At 33.1% G+C, this 16,492-nt stretch overlaps 1 protein-coding gene across 8 annotated transcripts in view; it reads left to right on the top strand.

The window, feature by feature from the left end:
* The window catches only part of LOC149803294 (NADPH:adrenodoxin oxidoreductase, mitochondrial-like), a 74,940-nt gene extending 58,548 nt beyond the window's left edge, over positions 1 to 16,392 (top strand). For all 8 annotated transcript variants that reach the window (XM_089952986.1, XM_089952983.1, XM_089952985.1 and 5 more), the window contains 5 exons: positions 273 to 465; positions 2,797 to 2,987; positions 3,863 to 4,037; positions 10,215 to 10,385; positions 13,041 to 16,392. In XM_089952986.1, coding sequence (XP_089809112.1) covers positions 273 to 465; positions 2,797 to 2,987; positions 3,863 to 4,037; positions 10,215 to 10,385; positions 13,041 to 13,177 — 867 coding nt within the window. In that variant the 3' untranslated portion in view covers positions 13,178 to 16,392. The remainder of the gene's footprint in view (positions 1 to 272; positions 466 to 2,796; positions 2,988 to 3,862; positions 4,038 to 10,214; positions 10,386 to 13,040) is intronic.
* Positions 16,393 to 16,492: the final 100 nt, after the last annotated feature.

Below are 16,492 nucleotides of genomic sequence, written 5' to 3'. Positions count from 1 at the left end.
CATCACCATCTCTCTAGTCATTCTTTATATATCATTGTCCTCACTAAATTTTGAAATAGAAGATTAAAGACTTACTTTGTTCCCTTTATCATTTGGCAAGATAAGCAAGAGTCCTTAAATTGATGAATTTGGTGGGAGATTTAAGAAAGAATTCAGGAGGAAGTTTATCTTGTCTTTGGATTTGTGGGGAATACTGTACGTTTTTAAATATTTTGCTGACTGTCCCCACTTGTGATACTTGCAGTTAATAATATGTATAACTTTATTTTCAGAAAACAGATATATCAGACTATGCTCTTGAAGCATTAAGAAAAAGCAGTTTGAAACGAGTGATCTTGGTTGGCAGGAGGGGTCCCCTCCATGTGGCTTTCACTATCAAAGAACTAAGAGAAATGATTAAGCTGCCAGAGTGTCGGCCAGTTTTTCACAAAGAGGACTTTAAAGATCTCGAAAAGATTATTCCAGGTATATGGGACAAAACCAGGCTGAATTAAGATTTTATCTTGAAAGGCTCCAACTACAGGATTGGTTTAGGGTTTGAAATACATTGGTGCACACATACAAAGTGCACCCAGTTTTTACCTGTGCACTAAACATTCTGCTTAGAATGCATAGTGTTACATGTATCTGTATCATGTATATTATTTTTATAATATAGTTTTTATTAAAGTCATTTAGTTAATGACATTTTAAATTCTAAGATCCTGTGTATGTTGTGTTTAGTTGTGTATTATAAGAAGAGTACATGTAAAATACAATCTGGTTGTACTGTTTTCATTCATGAAATTAGGTCGAAGTGCTAAGTTCAAAAGTAGACATTATCACTTGGTCCAAATAGGTCATTAATGAAATGAATAAAGGTCAGAATAACATCACATGATCCAAGGAGGACATTTATACTGTAGGGAAGTCAAACTCCCTAGTTTGTGATTGGGTGAACAACAGTTGTTAACTTAATCATGGGAAAAGTATTTCACAATTTTGCTGAAAGTCTGGAATAAATTATCTTATATAAATGCAAACTAAAGCCTGCAAAATGAAGGGGAAAAAATAGACAAGTGATACTTATGCACTTTCAGCACTCCATGTAAACATGACAATTTCTATGGAAAAATTGTATTGTTAGCTTTGGGAAACTTTATAAACTAATTTCTTTTTCAAGTCCATTCATATGAAAATGTTTTTCCTGTGAATAAAATCCATTAAAGACTTGGAATTTGTCAATAACTTCAGTTGCTAAAGGCAGAGTAAGTAAGATTTTGGCTAGAGCAGTTGGTATAAAGTAAAGAATGATCCAACCGTGTCAACTTTTGCATAAAGCAGAGAGTGGTATGGAGAAATAGACAAAAAAAAGTTAGAATGATGAAGTTAACGCTTTATAATTATATAGATGCATACAGAGAAACAGAAAATAGTAATAGATGTGGTTGACTCTTCCATTAATAAAATAGTTGTCTATAAGAGTTCAAAGGGCATTATGCAAAATATGGATGTTTCATCAGACTTCCTAATATAAAAATTCATGTAAAATGGAGTAAAAAAGTCCACATTTTTGGATAGCAGTAAATAAAAATTTGAACATAAGAATGCAAGGCTGTCTCTACATCATAATTTTGCAAAATTATTGATTTCTGTAAAGCATGACACAGTTCAAAATAATTGCCAATCAAGCCATTTTTTAGATATTCTACTTGCTTTGAAACATAATATGTCTACTTTTGTGGGTGGCTAGATCAGTTTACTAGCTGACTTTTGGTATTTCACTGTCTAAATACTGCAAAGTTAATATGGGAAGTATACATGCCTCACATCAATTTAAAGAACAACACAAGCCCAAAACACGTCATTCACAAATATATTAATGTCTTTAATTATTAAACAATTATTGCTGAAAATGTTACATCATAAATTAAGTTCAGAAATGTGACAGGAGCCAATTTACAGAACTATCCCTAGCAACCTGAGTAAAGCAGTTGACCTTGATTGCTTCATTTGACCCAGTTGTAAATGGATACCAACATCTGTTCGGTGCATTAGGTTGAGGTGTGATCCTAATGTGGACTTGTGTGTCCCAGCAATGCAAAATAAAGTATCCCTTGTATGTTTTGTGTGTACATGGAAACCAGAATAAGCCCTGACCTTATTAGCCATGGTAATGCTTACTCTAAAATCTAGCTGCTGGCAGAATTAGCAGTTTATGTGATTTTTCTTATTGCTATTTTTTACCAACTATTACACATGTGAAAAATGGTTCTTTTGTTAGACTTATTTCTAACATTTTTCTGATTGTTGATACACTTGTCAAACATTGCACTATTGATTTTGGGAAGACCTCGGAGTTTTAACATACCTCACTTCTGTTTGGTGCCATAACCATATACCTTGAAATACATCTTTCCAGCACACCAGTCCTAAAAATTGTATGATGCTGACAAACATAAAAACTTGAAGAAATCTCTGTAGTTCTTGTGCTTCATTTAAATTTTTTTCTGTCATTTAGTTTGCCAATGTGGAAAGCCATATGGGTTGTTTTCACTGATGTCATGATTGTGTATGCAAATACCCACAAGGCAATAAGCGCATATCTTGCACTTCTATTCTGAGTCCCTAACAAACCTTTATCAACATGAGTCATTGCGTATATTCAAGATAATAATCTGATTTAATTGTCGATTAGGATATTTGCTTAATCGAAATGATACATAGATTATACTTTAAATTATGTGCCCCTATTGCACAAAAATAAAAATAAAACTTGATAATAACATTTTTCTCCTTGCAAACCTACTATTTCAGATCTCCCGAGACCAAGAAAGAGATTGACAGAGCTAATGCATAAAACTTGTTTTGAACCTACTGCTGCTGATGTCAGGCTATGGAATGAAGCAAACAAAGAATGGGGGCTGAAATTTCAACTTAGTCCAGTGGAAGTTTTGTCTTCTACCGGCCAAGTAACTGGGCTCAGATGCGCTGTCAACAAACTGGATGTAATAAATATATTAAACCATGAAACATTTATAACTTTTATAGACTTAAACAGTTGCTTTCAATAGCGGATAAAGTGAAATTTTCAAAAATGTTCAACTTTTCTTATCTGATCAGCAACATTCTTTTATATTATTAAGATGGGACTTTGTAAAAAGTTGACAGCAGTTGTCCATTGCAAACTTTTTTTCAGCCATTTTCAGTAAGATCACAAACAAAACTGGAAAGTCAGAAAATATTTAGTGATCATTATATGATTATTAGAATGGCATTTAAAGTTCACACAATCTTTATGAATCATATACTGTTATAAAGTGACTTTTAGGCTAATAGAATGTGCAGCCATAACTTAATCAAACATTTTTGTTATATACTGTGAACTTCAATAAATTGGACACTGTTATGAACCAACAGAATAGAATTTGCCAGTATACAACTTGATTTGTATTAGAATTGACATTTTTGGACCAAAATGTATGACCATGCTGTAGAGAAGCTGTGTTAATGAATTTTTAACTGCATTTTTGACACAATTGGTTCTATCATGCTGAGAAATGGGAGGTGAGTGCCTATCCCTTGGATACAATGAGGAAGCTGGCCTGGGTGGGTATCATACATGCATTTCTTAGATTACAAGTCTAAAACTCTACCATTTGAGCTATAGAGCTCAAGGCCAGTTATGGGATGTTTCAATATATATTGTAATATTTATTTTTGCTTTTATTAAGCCATCACTTTGGCATGGCATGAGCGATGAGTTAAGGGATGTTATTTAAGATCAAATTTTTATCTGACAATCATGTTAAAATCCATTATTTTATTATTTTTATAGGTTTTTTTTCACATTTATTTGCATAAACCATTTTCTGCTTTGTAGGGGTCAGACTTTGAAAACCAGAAAGCTGTGATGACAGATGAACTTGTTGATTTGCCTTGTGGATTAATCTTCAGAAGTATTGGTTATCGCAGTCTCCAAATTGATCCTGCCATCCCATTTGACAAGAAACAAGGAGTTATACCAAATGAGAAAGGGAGAGTCACTGGTGTTCCGGGTGAGATGAATGTATATTACGTAAATCTATGGTGTTCCGGGTGAGATGAATGTATATTACATAAATCTATCATGATAAGTCTGATCTTGATGATAGTCCCACCCATAAAAGTTTACTTAAGAAAACATAATCCCATGACATGTCCACCCTACCCACCCACCAATTTTCCAAAAAGTATGCCAGGCTAGCCACCCATGTTTATAATAGGAGACATACTATAGTGACTACCTGTAAATAAAGACCACATCAAGTCCAAGTTTCATAGGTCCATTGATTAATTTATACATGTTTATTTGTATATATAGACTACTGCTCACCTTCATGATCATTATGCATAGATTTTACTCTAAATTTATTTTGTTAGCTTCTGAAAAAATCATTGGGATTTTCCATGAATTAAAGAGTGCACATAGTGATGCAATGTATATGCACCTTTTTATTTTTTAAAAATGGGTTAATATAATCGATCCTGTAATTACATATGTAGATTATTGCTGCACTTTTAGCTTGAATGACCAAAGACCAGGAGATCATATGAAATGGTGCATTGTTCTTTGTTCATCCATTAGACATTTGGATGTTACTGGTATTTCTAAACCATTGTGAGGTTTGTCTTGAAACTTGATACACACATTCAATGCTGTCAGGCATTTCTGCGCACCTAAGGTTTCTGTCACCAATAATGAAGCAAAACGTATACTGAATTCGACCGATTGACGAATGTAAAATAAAGCAGTGCTTACCATTTGAAAAGAGGCAGTTGTCACCAGAATACTCTATTCAAAATAATATTAATCTTGGACACAGTGGATACCACCCCCGTGTTTTCCTGACTCGCAATATGTCGGTCTATTCTGCGTACAGCTTTGAAAAGATGTAATGTTTATCCATTGGGGAATATAAATGAAATACATTACTGTGGACTGTTTCTGTCAGCAGTTCAGTCGAGTAATTAGGTAAGGTTTATAGCTAGTTTTACAAAATTCAATGTAAAAATGCTAATGAGATATTAAGCAAACTAAACCGATCTTGTAAAAAGTTAGTAAAGTTCAACATTTTATAAAAGAAATAAGCTAATATGTGGAAGAGAAACAACAATGAATAGGATGCAGATTGTTTACACTGTCTTGATGATGAGAAAAAATTAGTACAGAATTTAGAAACAGACTACGCCGGGGAATGTCTTGAGAATTTATGTTCTAGTGGCAAGTTGACACGTTGGGTAGCAGACGATTTTGTACATGTGGGACTACTTCTTGCAAAATTGGAAACTTGATTAAAATACAGTATTGTTTTAAGGTATACGTTTCCATCTTTTATATGATGTACTTATTTGTATGATTCTAAAAGATGCATAGTTAATCAGATTTGCTGGGTTACAGATTCAAGAAGGTCATGGAGTGGGTCTACATGTTGAAATTTAGAAATCACATTTTCATGTGCATTTCGAGTCTAAATGTGGGATATTTTTGTACACTATATGAATATCGCTTTTCTTAATTAAAGTAGGATCTTTCTTTCTTAATACAAAATGGATTTTTGAACCAAAATAACACATGATTTAATGTTTACAGAAATGACGTATCATTGCGCAGAATTACCCGATGCGCAGAATTGGCCAACATGGTGGTTTATATTTGAGGTCTAGTTGGTCCAAAGTGAACCACACACACACAAACACAGACACATATACATACATGCATCAAAAGTACTGTTATTGCTACTCCATAGTCCTCTAGTCCTAACAGTGGATTACCCCCTTTGCTTTGGATAACACCACAGCAACAGTGATGTATACTTGGTGGCCAAATGCCACATGGATAAAACTACATTCTGTAAACTGCATCACATTCAAGTTAGATTGCATTTCACAAAGTCTTTTCTTTACAGTGGCTTTAATGCAGAATAGGAAGATCTTGCAAATTACTTTGGTTGAAAAAGTCAGGAAATCTTTACTTGCAGTGATAGAGCAATATACTCTGACATCACAGTGAAGTGCATTGGAACCAGCATACATAGTTTGGTTCTTTTAGCCTTGTTGATTTGGACAATGAAGATTTGCTTAAGAAAAAGTTTAAATGTAAATTCCACTTCAGAAAGGAATACACTGAGGAATTTCCATTCAGACATTCTGTTCAATTTCATTTAGTTGGCAGGTCTGCTATTATACTGTACAGATTATAATAATAGTATCTTTGGGAAGAAACTCTTCCAAGATACCACTGTAATTACCACCACTGTCTCTGCCATGTGGATTCCTTTGTACCATTCAGACGATCTTCATTCTAAGCTTTCACTCTGTATAGATTATGCTGTATTTATCACCTTGTAAAATCAACTGGATTTCTCCAGACATAATGGCCATTCACTTACAAAGTTAGTATTTGTTTTATTTGTATCAGTTTACTCTTTTTAAATGATGTTGTAGGAGTGTCAGATGGCACTACAATTAAAATATTATACTGGGGTTTTTTTAAATTAATAAAATGTGCTTGATGGGGTCAATAATTATTTTTTATTTATGCCTGGTGACCATTCTGTGATTTTTTTGGCATATGATGCAATTGATGTTGAACTGAAGCTAGCAAAGAAGAGCAACATGATGGAAAACAAGACTTGTGTGTTTGACTGTGGTAATACACATGTAGCAAAGTCTGTTTAATTTCCTGTCATGGTCAGTTATTAGAGTGACTTCCCTTACTGACACGGATTCGCAGACATAGTCTCACATCCAAAATGGCAGGCCACAACAAGGTGACGAACTGGATTGAATCCAATGGATTTGTCAGATTGGGCTGCCTCTCTGAGGCTAAATATATCCCAAGCAAATACTGAAAAGTAGATGGCTATATTGTTACATTTAAATGCTACAATGTCTATTCTTTTGAGAATAAGGCATATTTGAATGCTTGTAAGGTAACTATATTGAATGTGTTGTATTGTAGACTGGACAGTTTATTTCACCCGACTTTGTTACTTCAAAAAGTTTCTTTTTTAAATTATTGGTTCAAGCATTTATTACCACATAATTTGTACCCAGTTAGTCTGAACTGAAGCAACTAAGCCAACGTAAGATGAAGGAATAAGAATCCAAGAGCTTCTGAATAGTGTTATACTTCTGTGTCTAAATCTGGTTCACCTTTTGTCATTTTTCCTTAATTCCAGTTTGCTCAGGGATGTTTCAGCATATATTTCCAATTTTGAATTTAGGGTAATTCGATTGGGTTTTGATGTGTTAATGATTTTGTTGAAATATGATTACATTTTTGGATACACATGTTTGAACTATTTTAAAGCTGTTAAATTATTTTCTGATACATCTTTCTGTATTAATGTGCTCCATTTATTGGAAGTCAATAAAGAAGATTGCTTATGATTTAAAAATATAGCTTTCTCTGTGGAAGTAGGTTTCATGAAGGAAACTGTTGCTATTATAAGTAATCCCAGTGATCTAACTATTATGCACACCTATTAAAAATTAATGCATTCCTACATAAATACCTAATACAAATAGGCAAAACAAGCCAGTGCAAACGAATAAGGGTAAAAACATTTATAAAATTTTCCTTCTTCCATATTTACCTTATGTAATCACTCAGAATATGAAACATTATGTGAAAAGAATCAGGTGTGAATTCTTATCTTAATTAAATATTTGAAATAGTTGAAGATGAAGTAGAACACCAAATATTTCAATGACTGTTCTCCATACCATTGAAATTATAATATGTCATCTACATATTATTTTTGTTTATGTCCAAGTCAAAAAGGAATGATTATTAATTGTTGTTAAGATGATGTAGAGGTTTTTCCAAAAAGGTTATTTAGGCAGGTGGGGATGTATATAAGGTTGTTTAGACATTGGGCAAGTGGGGATGTATATAAGGTTATTTACATCAAAATTATTCATACCCATATTAATATCAGTCTTTGAGGAATCAATTTTAATTGTGTTCAGTTGTAATTTGAGAGGATTAATTTTTTTAAATTATCCATTGGAATTACAAACTGCTGATTGACATTTTGGACTTAATCACTTTTTGGAGCTTTTTGTGAATTCATTCAAGAACATTCTGGATTATATCATTAAGATGCAGCAAGATTGTTAGCACATCAGCTCATTCAAGGCTACTGGCAAATTGGCACATTCAATACTGCAATTCATTCCGAACACTCTATACTTTTGGACTTGTATTAGAACTTTTAGGATTTTTAAAATTTAACTCACAATGTTGTAAGTTCTTAAATTTTCACTTTTTAACTTAGCATTAAATTGATTATTGAATTTTTCAAAACTTGCTGCTTTTTGCTTTTTTCTGTTACTTAGTTTAACACCACAAAGTTATAGATCTGAATTTCTTTAAAATATTTAAAAGAAATAAAAAATTGTCTTTGAAATTTAATTTGACCTTTTTTTTCATTGTCACTGATAAAGATTTTTATTTTACACATTTAAGAAATTTATAGTGAAACCAACAAGCATTGACAATGTCATATAATGTAGTAAACTTTGTTTCAAATCCTACCCAGGAAGGGTTAGAGTCTTTCAAAAAAGGATGAGCTGCTTGAACTTGCCAGACATTGTGCTTTTATTCAAGTAAAAGCATCTTTAGTTAAACAAGAAATAAAAATATTTTGGTCCAGTAGTTGATAGTAAAGACTTATTTGGACAAAGTGCTTTGGGTTTGATTATTAAGTCTGTATCTGGTTTGGATAGGAATTGAAGGTATTGCATTTAAAAAAAAAAAACTAGATAGAAATAGAATTAAGAAAGCTTGAACTTCAGAAGGAAATTATGAAAATCCATTATCAAAGAGAGAGAAGAGAGAGAAATGCAGATGGAGTAAATGCAGAGACAAATAGGGAGAGCAGATACAAATTCAGAGAGAGATAGGCAGAGAGAGAGAGTAAGAAATGTCAATGAATGGAGAAATAAAAAAATAGCAATTTAGATTAAAAGACTTAGAACTGGCAGGTGGAAAGCATTCTTCCCTTTTACACATAAGTTCAAGTTTTAATGTGACAAGACTGATCAGAAATCATCTTCTCTTCCAACATACACTTATCGTAAATGGAAAGGACATGTTATTTCAGATTGCTACTGGTTGAATATAAGCAACAGAATAAAGACAGAGATATTCCAAATGCTCTTATGATGTCAGATGTCATTTATGTAAGCATCACAGTTATCGAGACCATTAAACGTTGGCATCACTTTATATTGATAAGGTCTATCTGGAGTTGCAAATGACAAAATTTCTTTTGCTCTTTCCATGATTGGGATTTTCCAGAATCCTTTCAAAATGTCAAAATTGGTCTTATATTTTGCATTTCCAATTTGTCACTGCAGTCATCAATTCTTGGTGTTGGAAATGAATCTGTTTTGGTGACATTTGTCACTTTTCAGTGGTCAGTACACGAATGGAAAGTATTATCTGGTTTTGGCACAAGAATACATGGTGAACTCCAGTTAGTTTTACTTGGTTACTTGGCTTTCAGGGTGATAGGCCAAAGATTTAACCTGTTTGATGCCTAATTCAGTTTGACTCTTGATCAAATTGGACCGATTTGGGAAGGCCAAAAAGTGTGAAAAAATTGTTACAAAGTTTATACTGTCATTTTAATTTTGATATTTCTCAAAGGAATCGCCTCTGGAAATCTTCTGGACACATTATGGTCAACAAGTATTGGTTGCCTGACTAGGTCTTAGGTAAGGGACCAACACAGTCTACCATTATTCTGCTAAATCATTCATCAAATCCAGGTATAGGTTGCAGATGAGCCTTGGATTCAACACTTTTAAAAGCAAATTAGAAACATCACTTTTACAGGCAAATTCAATACTAGAATTGATTTGGAATACTCTGTATGTTTGGATTTTTGATAGAACTGTTAGGATTATTTTGATTTAATTACAATACTGTAAGTTCCTCTTAAATTTAAACTTTTTAACTCAGAGAATTAAATTATTTGTTGAATTTTATGAAACTTGTTGGTTTTGCTTTTTTTGTTAATTAGTTTAAGATCATAGAGTCATAGCACCCAGATCTGCAGCATGATGCCCCAGTGCTGGATATCACATAACTTCCACACTGCAGACATCTTAGCGGTATGACTAAACTTGTGAAATCTACATTAAAAATAAAAATCACACAATTTCATTCATGTACCACCCAGGTCTGTACTGCAGTGGCTGGGTGGGGCGAGGTCCAGTGGGTGTGATCCTGAGCACCATGACAGATGGGTTTGATGTTGGAAAGGTCATCTTGAAGGATCTGGCAGATGGTCACATACCTCAGCATTGCAGACCTGGCCTCCAAGGGGCTATGAAGATCCTTGAAGAAAGAGGTAGGTCGAAAACAGAAATTTCTCTTACATAGCACAAACATTTGAAAGTATCCCTTTTAAAATAAAATTATTATTATTATTATTATTGTTATTATTATTATTATTATTGTAACAGCAGACAATCTATGTAGGGTTTACTTTATCATTCTGTCTGCATTTTCTCCTTATTTAGACTGTAGTTCACATTGCAAAACACGTACTGAGACCCAAGTTGCTGTGTGGATGCATCTTAGGATTAAGATGTGTTGCACACCAGAAACTGGGCTACCATGATTTACTTTTGATGGTTTTATTTACCATTGCTTCCAAATGGTATCTTTAGTGCTACGTCCAATAACTTTTCACGAACAGATTCTTTATAGAAATGGAATAATAATGATTTCACCTTTATAGTACAAAACTTGTGCTGTTTTTTTTATTGTTGCTGTAGTAATGACCAGTGATTATTATCTTGATTACCCAGAAACCGTGTGATCTTGGCATCTGAAGTTTGGCAAGTACATTTATATGCAATCAGATGACCTGGCAAGATTTTTGTGAGATTTAAATTAAGTTTTTTCTTTATCAATTTTACAAAGACGATTTTAGTTATTGCAAATATCAGTTTATCAGCATGGGAAACTTCATTGCAGAACATGAGCATGCTATTAAGCAGATTGCCAGTCAAAGAAACCAATTTTGTTGTTGTTTAAGTTTATATTTCAGCTTTTGTTCATTAAAGAATTATCAAACTGATTAGTACCACACTATTACATCAAAGGAAGGTCACTGACCTATGTTTTGCAATTTACTGACTCACATTTTTGCATTTAGCTCATGACGAACAAGGTGTTTTGTACCCTGCATATATACTGTTGTACCTAGGTTCATGAAACAGTGAGGGAATGAATCTTGATGAGTATTACCTGCTCATCACAGAAGTAGGTCACTGACCTATATTTCATGTATCACTGATACTTTGGTTTAATGTTGTGTTTCAAGTTTATTTCTGATGGTCTGTTGATGCTAAAATCATCAAACCAGATGACTGATGCATTGCTGTCAGTTCCACAACTTTGCCACAATATAATGTCACCATGATTCACATGTCACATTTTACTGACTTGGGTTAAGTATTTGTATTTAGCTTATGACCAAATAGTTTATTATTACCATGTACACTATCAGTAAAAAAACAATGTCACTGTGACCTACATTTCAAATTTTCCTGGCTTAGATTAAAATTTTACATTTAGTTCATTGCTAAATTGGTTTTTTAAGCACCTTGTATGCATACTGTTATACAAGAATACTTGAAATTAGGTGAGGGGATGTATCTTCATGAGTACTACACCTTCAGCATAAAAGTAGGTCACTGTAACTCATATTTCATGCATAACTGCCTTGGGTTAAGTCTCAAGCATTGTTCAAGCATACCAGAATCATCAAAGTGACTGTATTGTTAGGTATATTTATTGTGTACTTTACCGTTGTCTGTGATTGAGGGTGGAGTTTTGGCCTACCTGACTTTTGTCATTTTTTAATATATAGTAACTAAAAATTGAGTTCAAGGCCTAACTTTGTGTATGAATTTTGTTTTTTCTGGATGCAAACATTGACAATATTTTAGAATTTTCCATTAGTTTTTCATAAAATGCTATTACAGTATAGGCCAAGTGGGGATGTATATAAAAAGGTTTTTGTAAATAAACTAAAAGACTCCTTATGATGTACAGTTGGTCCAGAATGAAAATAATGCTGATCTGATGTCCAATATGGCCACCAGAGCAGTCATCTTGAAATTATTTTTATTGTTCTACTGAACCAGAAGTCATATTGGCTTGTAGTTTTTGCCAGAAGACTTCTTATGACGTCTAGTTGGTCTGCAACAAAAATTGTGCCACACTGATACCCATTATGGCCACCACAGCAGGCATCTTTAAATTAAAATGTTATTATGACTCTTAGATTGAATTCATGTCAACATTGGTTTATCACTAGTTTTCTTACGATGATACTAAATGAAAATGGCAGCAATAAGACATGCAATATGTCCACCGTGGCAGCCATCATGAAGATCTTGTTAATAGAATGTTATATCATCATGGTGTTTTCACCATAGGACTAACGATTATGTATAATTGGTCCTGAATGAAAATGGGAACAATCTGATGTTAAATATGTTTGCTGTCATGAAAATCTGGCCACTGATTCTCCTAGGATGGTTATATCAGCATGGGGTTTTCACCAGAAGTCTTGTTTGTCCTTAATTAAAATGGTTCTGAACTTCTATCCATTTTACTGTCAGACTGGGTCATTTGAAAATGTTATTGCTTAAGAACATCTGAGATGGCTTTAACACTAAGCAGTGGAAAAGAAGAAATGGTATTATCTTGTATTCTTGGAAATTCTTTTCATACAGTTGAGCATCAGTCCCTTTAAGGAACTCATTTTTATTATTGTTATTATTATTATTTGAAAGTAAATTTCACTGATTTGCCGGTACTTTAAATGAGGTGATCTCAGTGTCAGGTTATTAGTATGTCTGAGAGAGAGAGAGAGAAATATATATATATATATATATATATATATATATATATATATATATATATATATATATATATATATATATATGCATTTAGTTTCATATTTAATAACTTCCTTGATTTATTCCAGGTGTCAAAATGGTTTCATTTTCTGACTGGAAAAAGATTGATGAACATGAAGTCCAGATGGGAGAAAAATTTGGGAAACCCAGGGAGAAAATTGCAGACATTCAAAATATGATTAAGATTCTGACCCATGAAAAGTGACATTTATTCTGGATAATTTAAGCTTTCCATTATGTCTTGGTAATTCTTATGATCAGTACAAAACAGTTTTGTTCCGTTATGAACCTCTTGATTTGAGTATTCTCTTCAGTTTTGAAAATTGTTAAACACCTCTGTTCAGTACACTAAATATTTGTTGAAACTTACACATTTATTCATGTTTTTTAATGAAAAAATACTTGCAGAATTTGTTAGCAGTGTCTCTTATAGGGACCCTTAAAACACATAAATCATTCATTTCATGATTGGTCTTTTGATAATGCTATATTATATCAGAGATTAATGCATTAATCAAAGTTAGTTTCATTTAACATCTTGTTATGAATTGTCTGTTCGCTTTTAGAACAAGCATGTCACAGTTTTATTGTATGAAGTATTTTGATATCTAATAAATTTAGAAACAGTAAGTGCTGTTTAGTTTACCTCATGAACACCATATTGTATTCCAGAATGATATAGGTTGTGTTTTCACACTTGTTCATAACTGTTTTGAACATTGATAGCAAGTAGGAAGTCAAAAGTCCTTCAGAATTTACACCAAGAATGAAAGTTTTACTAAATTACCCAAAGCCCATTTAGCACCAAGCATAATCAAACTCACATCATGTTGTGTCTTTGCAATTCATTTAATTGTCTTTCTACCATCAATAATGAAATTTCAATTCAATTTTACATCTTATTTACTAGAAAGCAAATAAGATTATGAACAATGAAAAATCTGTCTTGCTTTTGACTTTGATTTTATATGATGAAAGGACTTAAGAAATACTAGTCCAACTTTGACATGTCTTTAAATGAAAGATATAATTTTAGATCAGTTTGCCAGATAAGATTGAAACCTACATTTTCTTACCTTGAGTAAATATCAAAGTCAAAACCTAAGCCAGGTGTGACTTTTGTGAATATTAATATAAACCACAGAATTAACATTTAACATGAACATATCATAATTTTATCATGTTGTTGTTTCATAACACGACTACATAAAATTCTGATACATGCTGTTAACAGTGAAGTTGGACTCTTGATAGCTGCAGTGGTGGAACCAAAAACGTGCTCATACTTTTATAATCTTGAGCTCTGAGTAGACTTTTTCCAGGTCAATCTAGAGAAATTTTTTTAAAAATAGGACATATTATTACACTGTATAGACTTGTCCAGCTAACAACTGCAGTGAGTACATGCATTTGTTATAGGACAAGTTTTGTTTCTCAGCAAATTAGTTTTCTCTCCTTTGGATTATCGTGTTCATGATGAGTTTGTGGCCTGCTTGAGTCTAAGCATTTTTAATGAATTTCTAATGAGCGCTCTTAATAGTGATGTCTTGGTAAGTTACTATGGTTGTGAAGTTAAATGCAGGTATCTTATTAGCTGACTCAAGTGCATTGCTACAGTTGGAAGATATATAAGGAATATTAAATGTAACAATGAAAATAAATTCTCCAGAAGTTTTATTGCATAATAATTACAACAATACAGAGCAAAAATCCAAATTTCAGTTTTCATTATTTGCCCTTGAAGCAGTTACTTTAAAATTAATATTTTAAGATTGAAAAACCATACAGTAAAACCTGTCATGAGCGACCTCTGCTATGAGCGACCACCTGTCATTTCCGACCACAATCGTAATGCACGGATCGATTTTACTATGTAAGCGCTCTGTTATGAACGACCACCTGCTGAACGCGACCAGCGACCGCGATTTCTTGGCAAAATATGCATTTTGACACTGCTATGAACGACCACATCGCCAAAAAATCAAAACAGATTGACACCACTGACCTTAACTTAATCCTTTGTAAACACTAGAGCTCGGGATAAATGTAGTATGCAAACAAAGTGCACATTAAATAACACTATAGTTGAACAACCATATATCGGGATAAACACCTCTAACCATCATTTAATCCTTTGTAACAAAGACTGCATAAATAGCAAAGATTGCTCTAATAAAGTATTTAAAAATAATTTGTCTTGCTACAGTACCAGTTTTGTGAAATTTACAACTCCAGCGTACAGTGTCATTTGTAAACTGCAGTAAACCAGACTAAAGTACGTCACTAACCGCCATTATAGTGCCGAAGTCATGTGAATAGCCAGTAAGAGTAACATCAAAGGGAGTAATGATGGATATACGCAGTCAATTTAGAGGTTTGTATTTTTTCTTTATCTTTATGAAAACTCACAAAACACCGGTAGTCCTTATGTCCAAGTGAGAAATCGTTTGAAAGGGCTTCAGTGTTGGTTTGAGTACGTCGTTTGCTTTCCAGTTAATCCATAATGCCTGGAGGGTGAATGAGCTCATTGTCTTTAATACTAGTAAGTGAGAATCATTTCCAGATTTTTTAAAAATTATTTTTTATTTCTTTTGTTAGTGTTTCACCAAGCCACAATCTGTTTACGTGGGTGCAGATGGTCGGAACATTTGTTTATCGAGCTATAACGCTGTTGATTTAAACTTCGTCTCAGAATAAATGTATTGTTTCTTGATGAGTTAATTATGTCTTTTGGTTTCATTCATTGGTACATAATATATATTTATTCCACAATTCCCCAAAACCTGATCAAAACCGATAGTCTTTATAACGTCAACACTAATAACAATGGCAGAATCTCCGCTGAAAAAAAGAAACATTTTAACACTGGAAGAAAGGATTAATGTCATTGAAAGAAATGAAAAAGGCGAGACCACTCGCAAAATAGCAGTCAGCTTAAGCGTCGGTAAAACGCAAGTTCAAAATGTAATCAAAGACAAGAAGTCCATTAGAAACGAATGGCAGAAAGGTGCACAAACACAGAGGAAATATGCCATGGCACGACGGACAGTTTACGGAGATCTGAACGAGCGAGTATGGGAGTGGTTTTGTGTTGCAAGGAGTAAAAACATACCAGTAAGTGGAAAGTTGATTCCGGAAAAGGCAATAATTGAGATACATGTTCAGACCAAATAGCTGAGTAAAACATGTCAACAAAGAAGTATAATGGATTTCTTTTAAAAAAACAAGTGAATAAGTGTATAAAATAAGATATATACATCATATCTAACTGTTCATTTTTTGTACATATTAATGTGATGTTGAAATATAAATTTTATTCTCGTTGTTTGATAGATGTATATCTTTATTATATAAAGATATTTTGAGAGGAATGCATGCAATATTTAACAAGATTCATGAATAAAGGATATGATACATGTACAGTGAGTATGGGTATTATTTATTTTTCAACAATGCTAACTATTGACCCTGAAAACCAGTCCATTTTCACACACCTCTTATGAGAGACCACCTGTCTTGA

This window comes from Sinohyriopsis cumingii, chromosome 3 (genome assembly GCF_028554795.1).
Source record: "Sinohyriopsis cumingii isolate HCF-2022 chromosome 3, ASM2855479v2, whole genome shotgun sequence".
Classification (NCBI taxonomy): Eukaryota; Metazoa; Mollusca; class Bivalvia; order Unionida; family Unionidae; genus Sinohyriopsis; species Sinohyriopsis cumingii.
The sequence above is the reverse complement of the archived record's forward strand: the minus strand, read 5'-3'. Positions and strand labels throughout refer to the sequence as shown.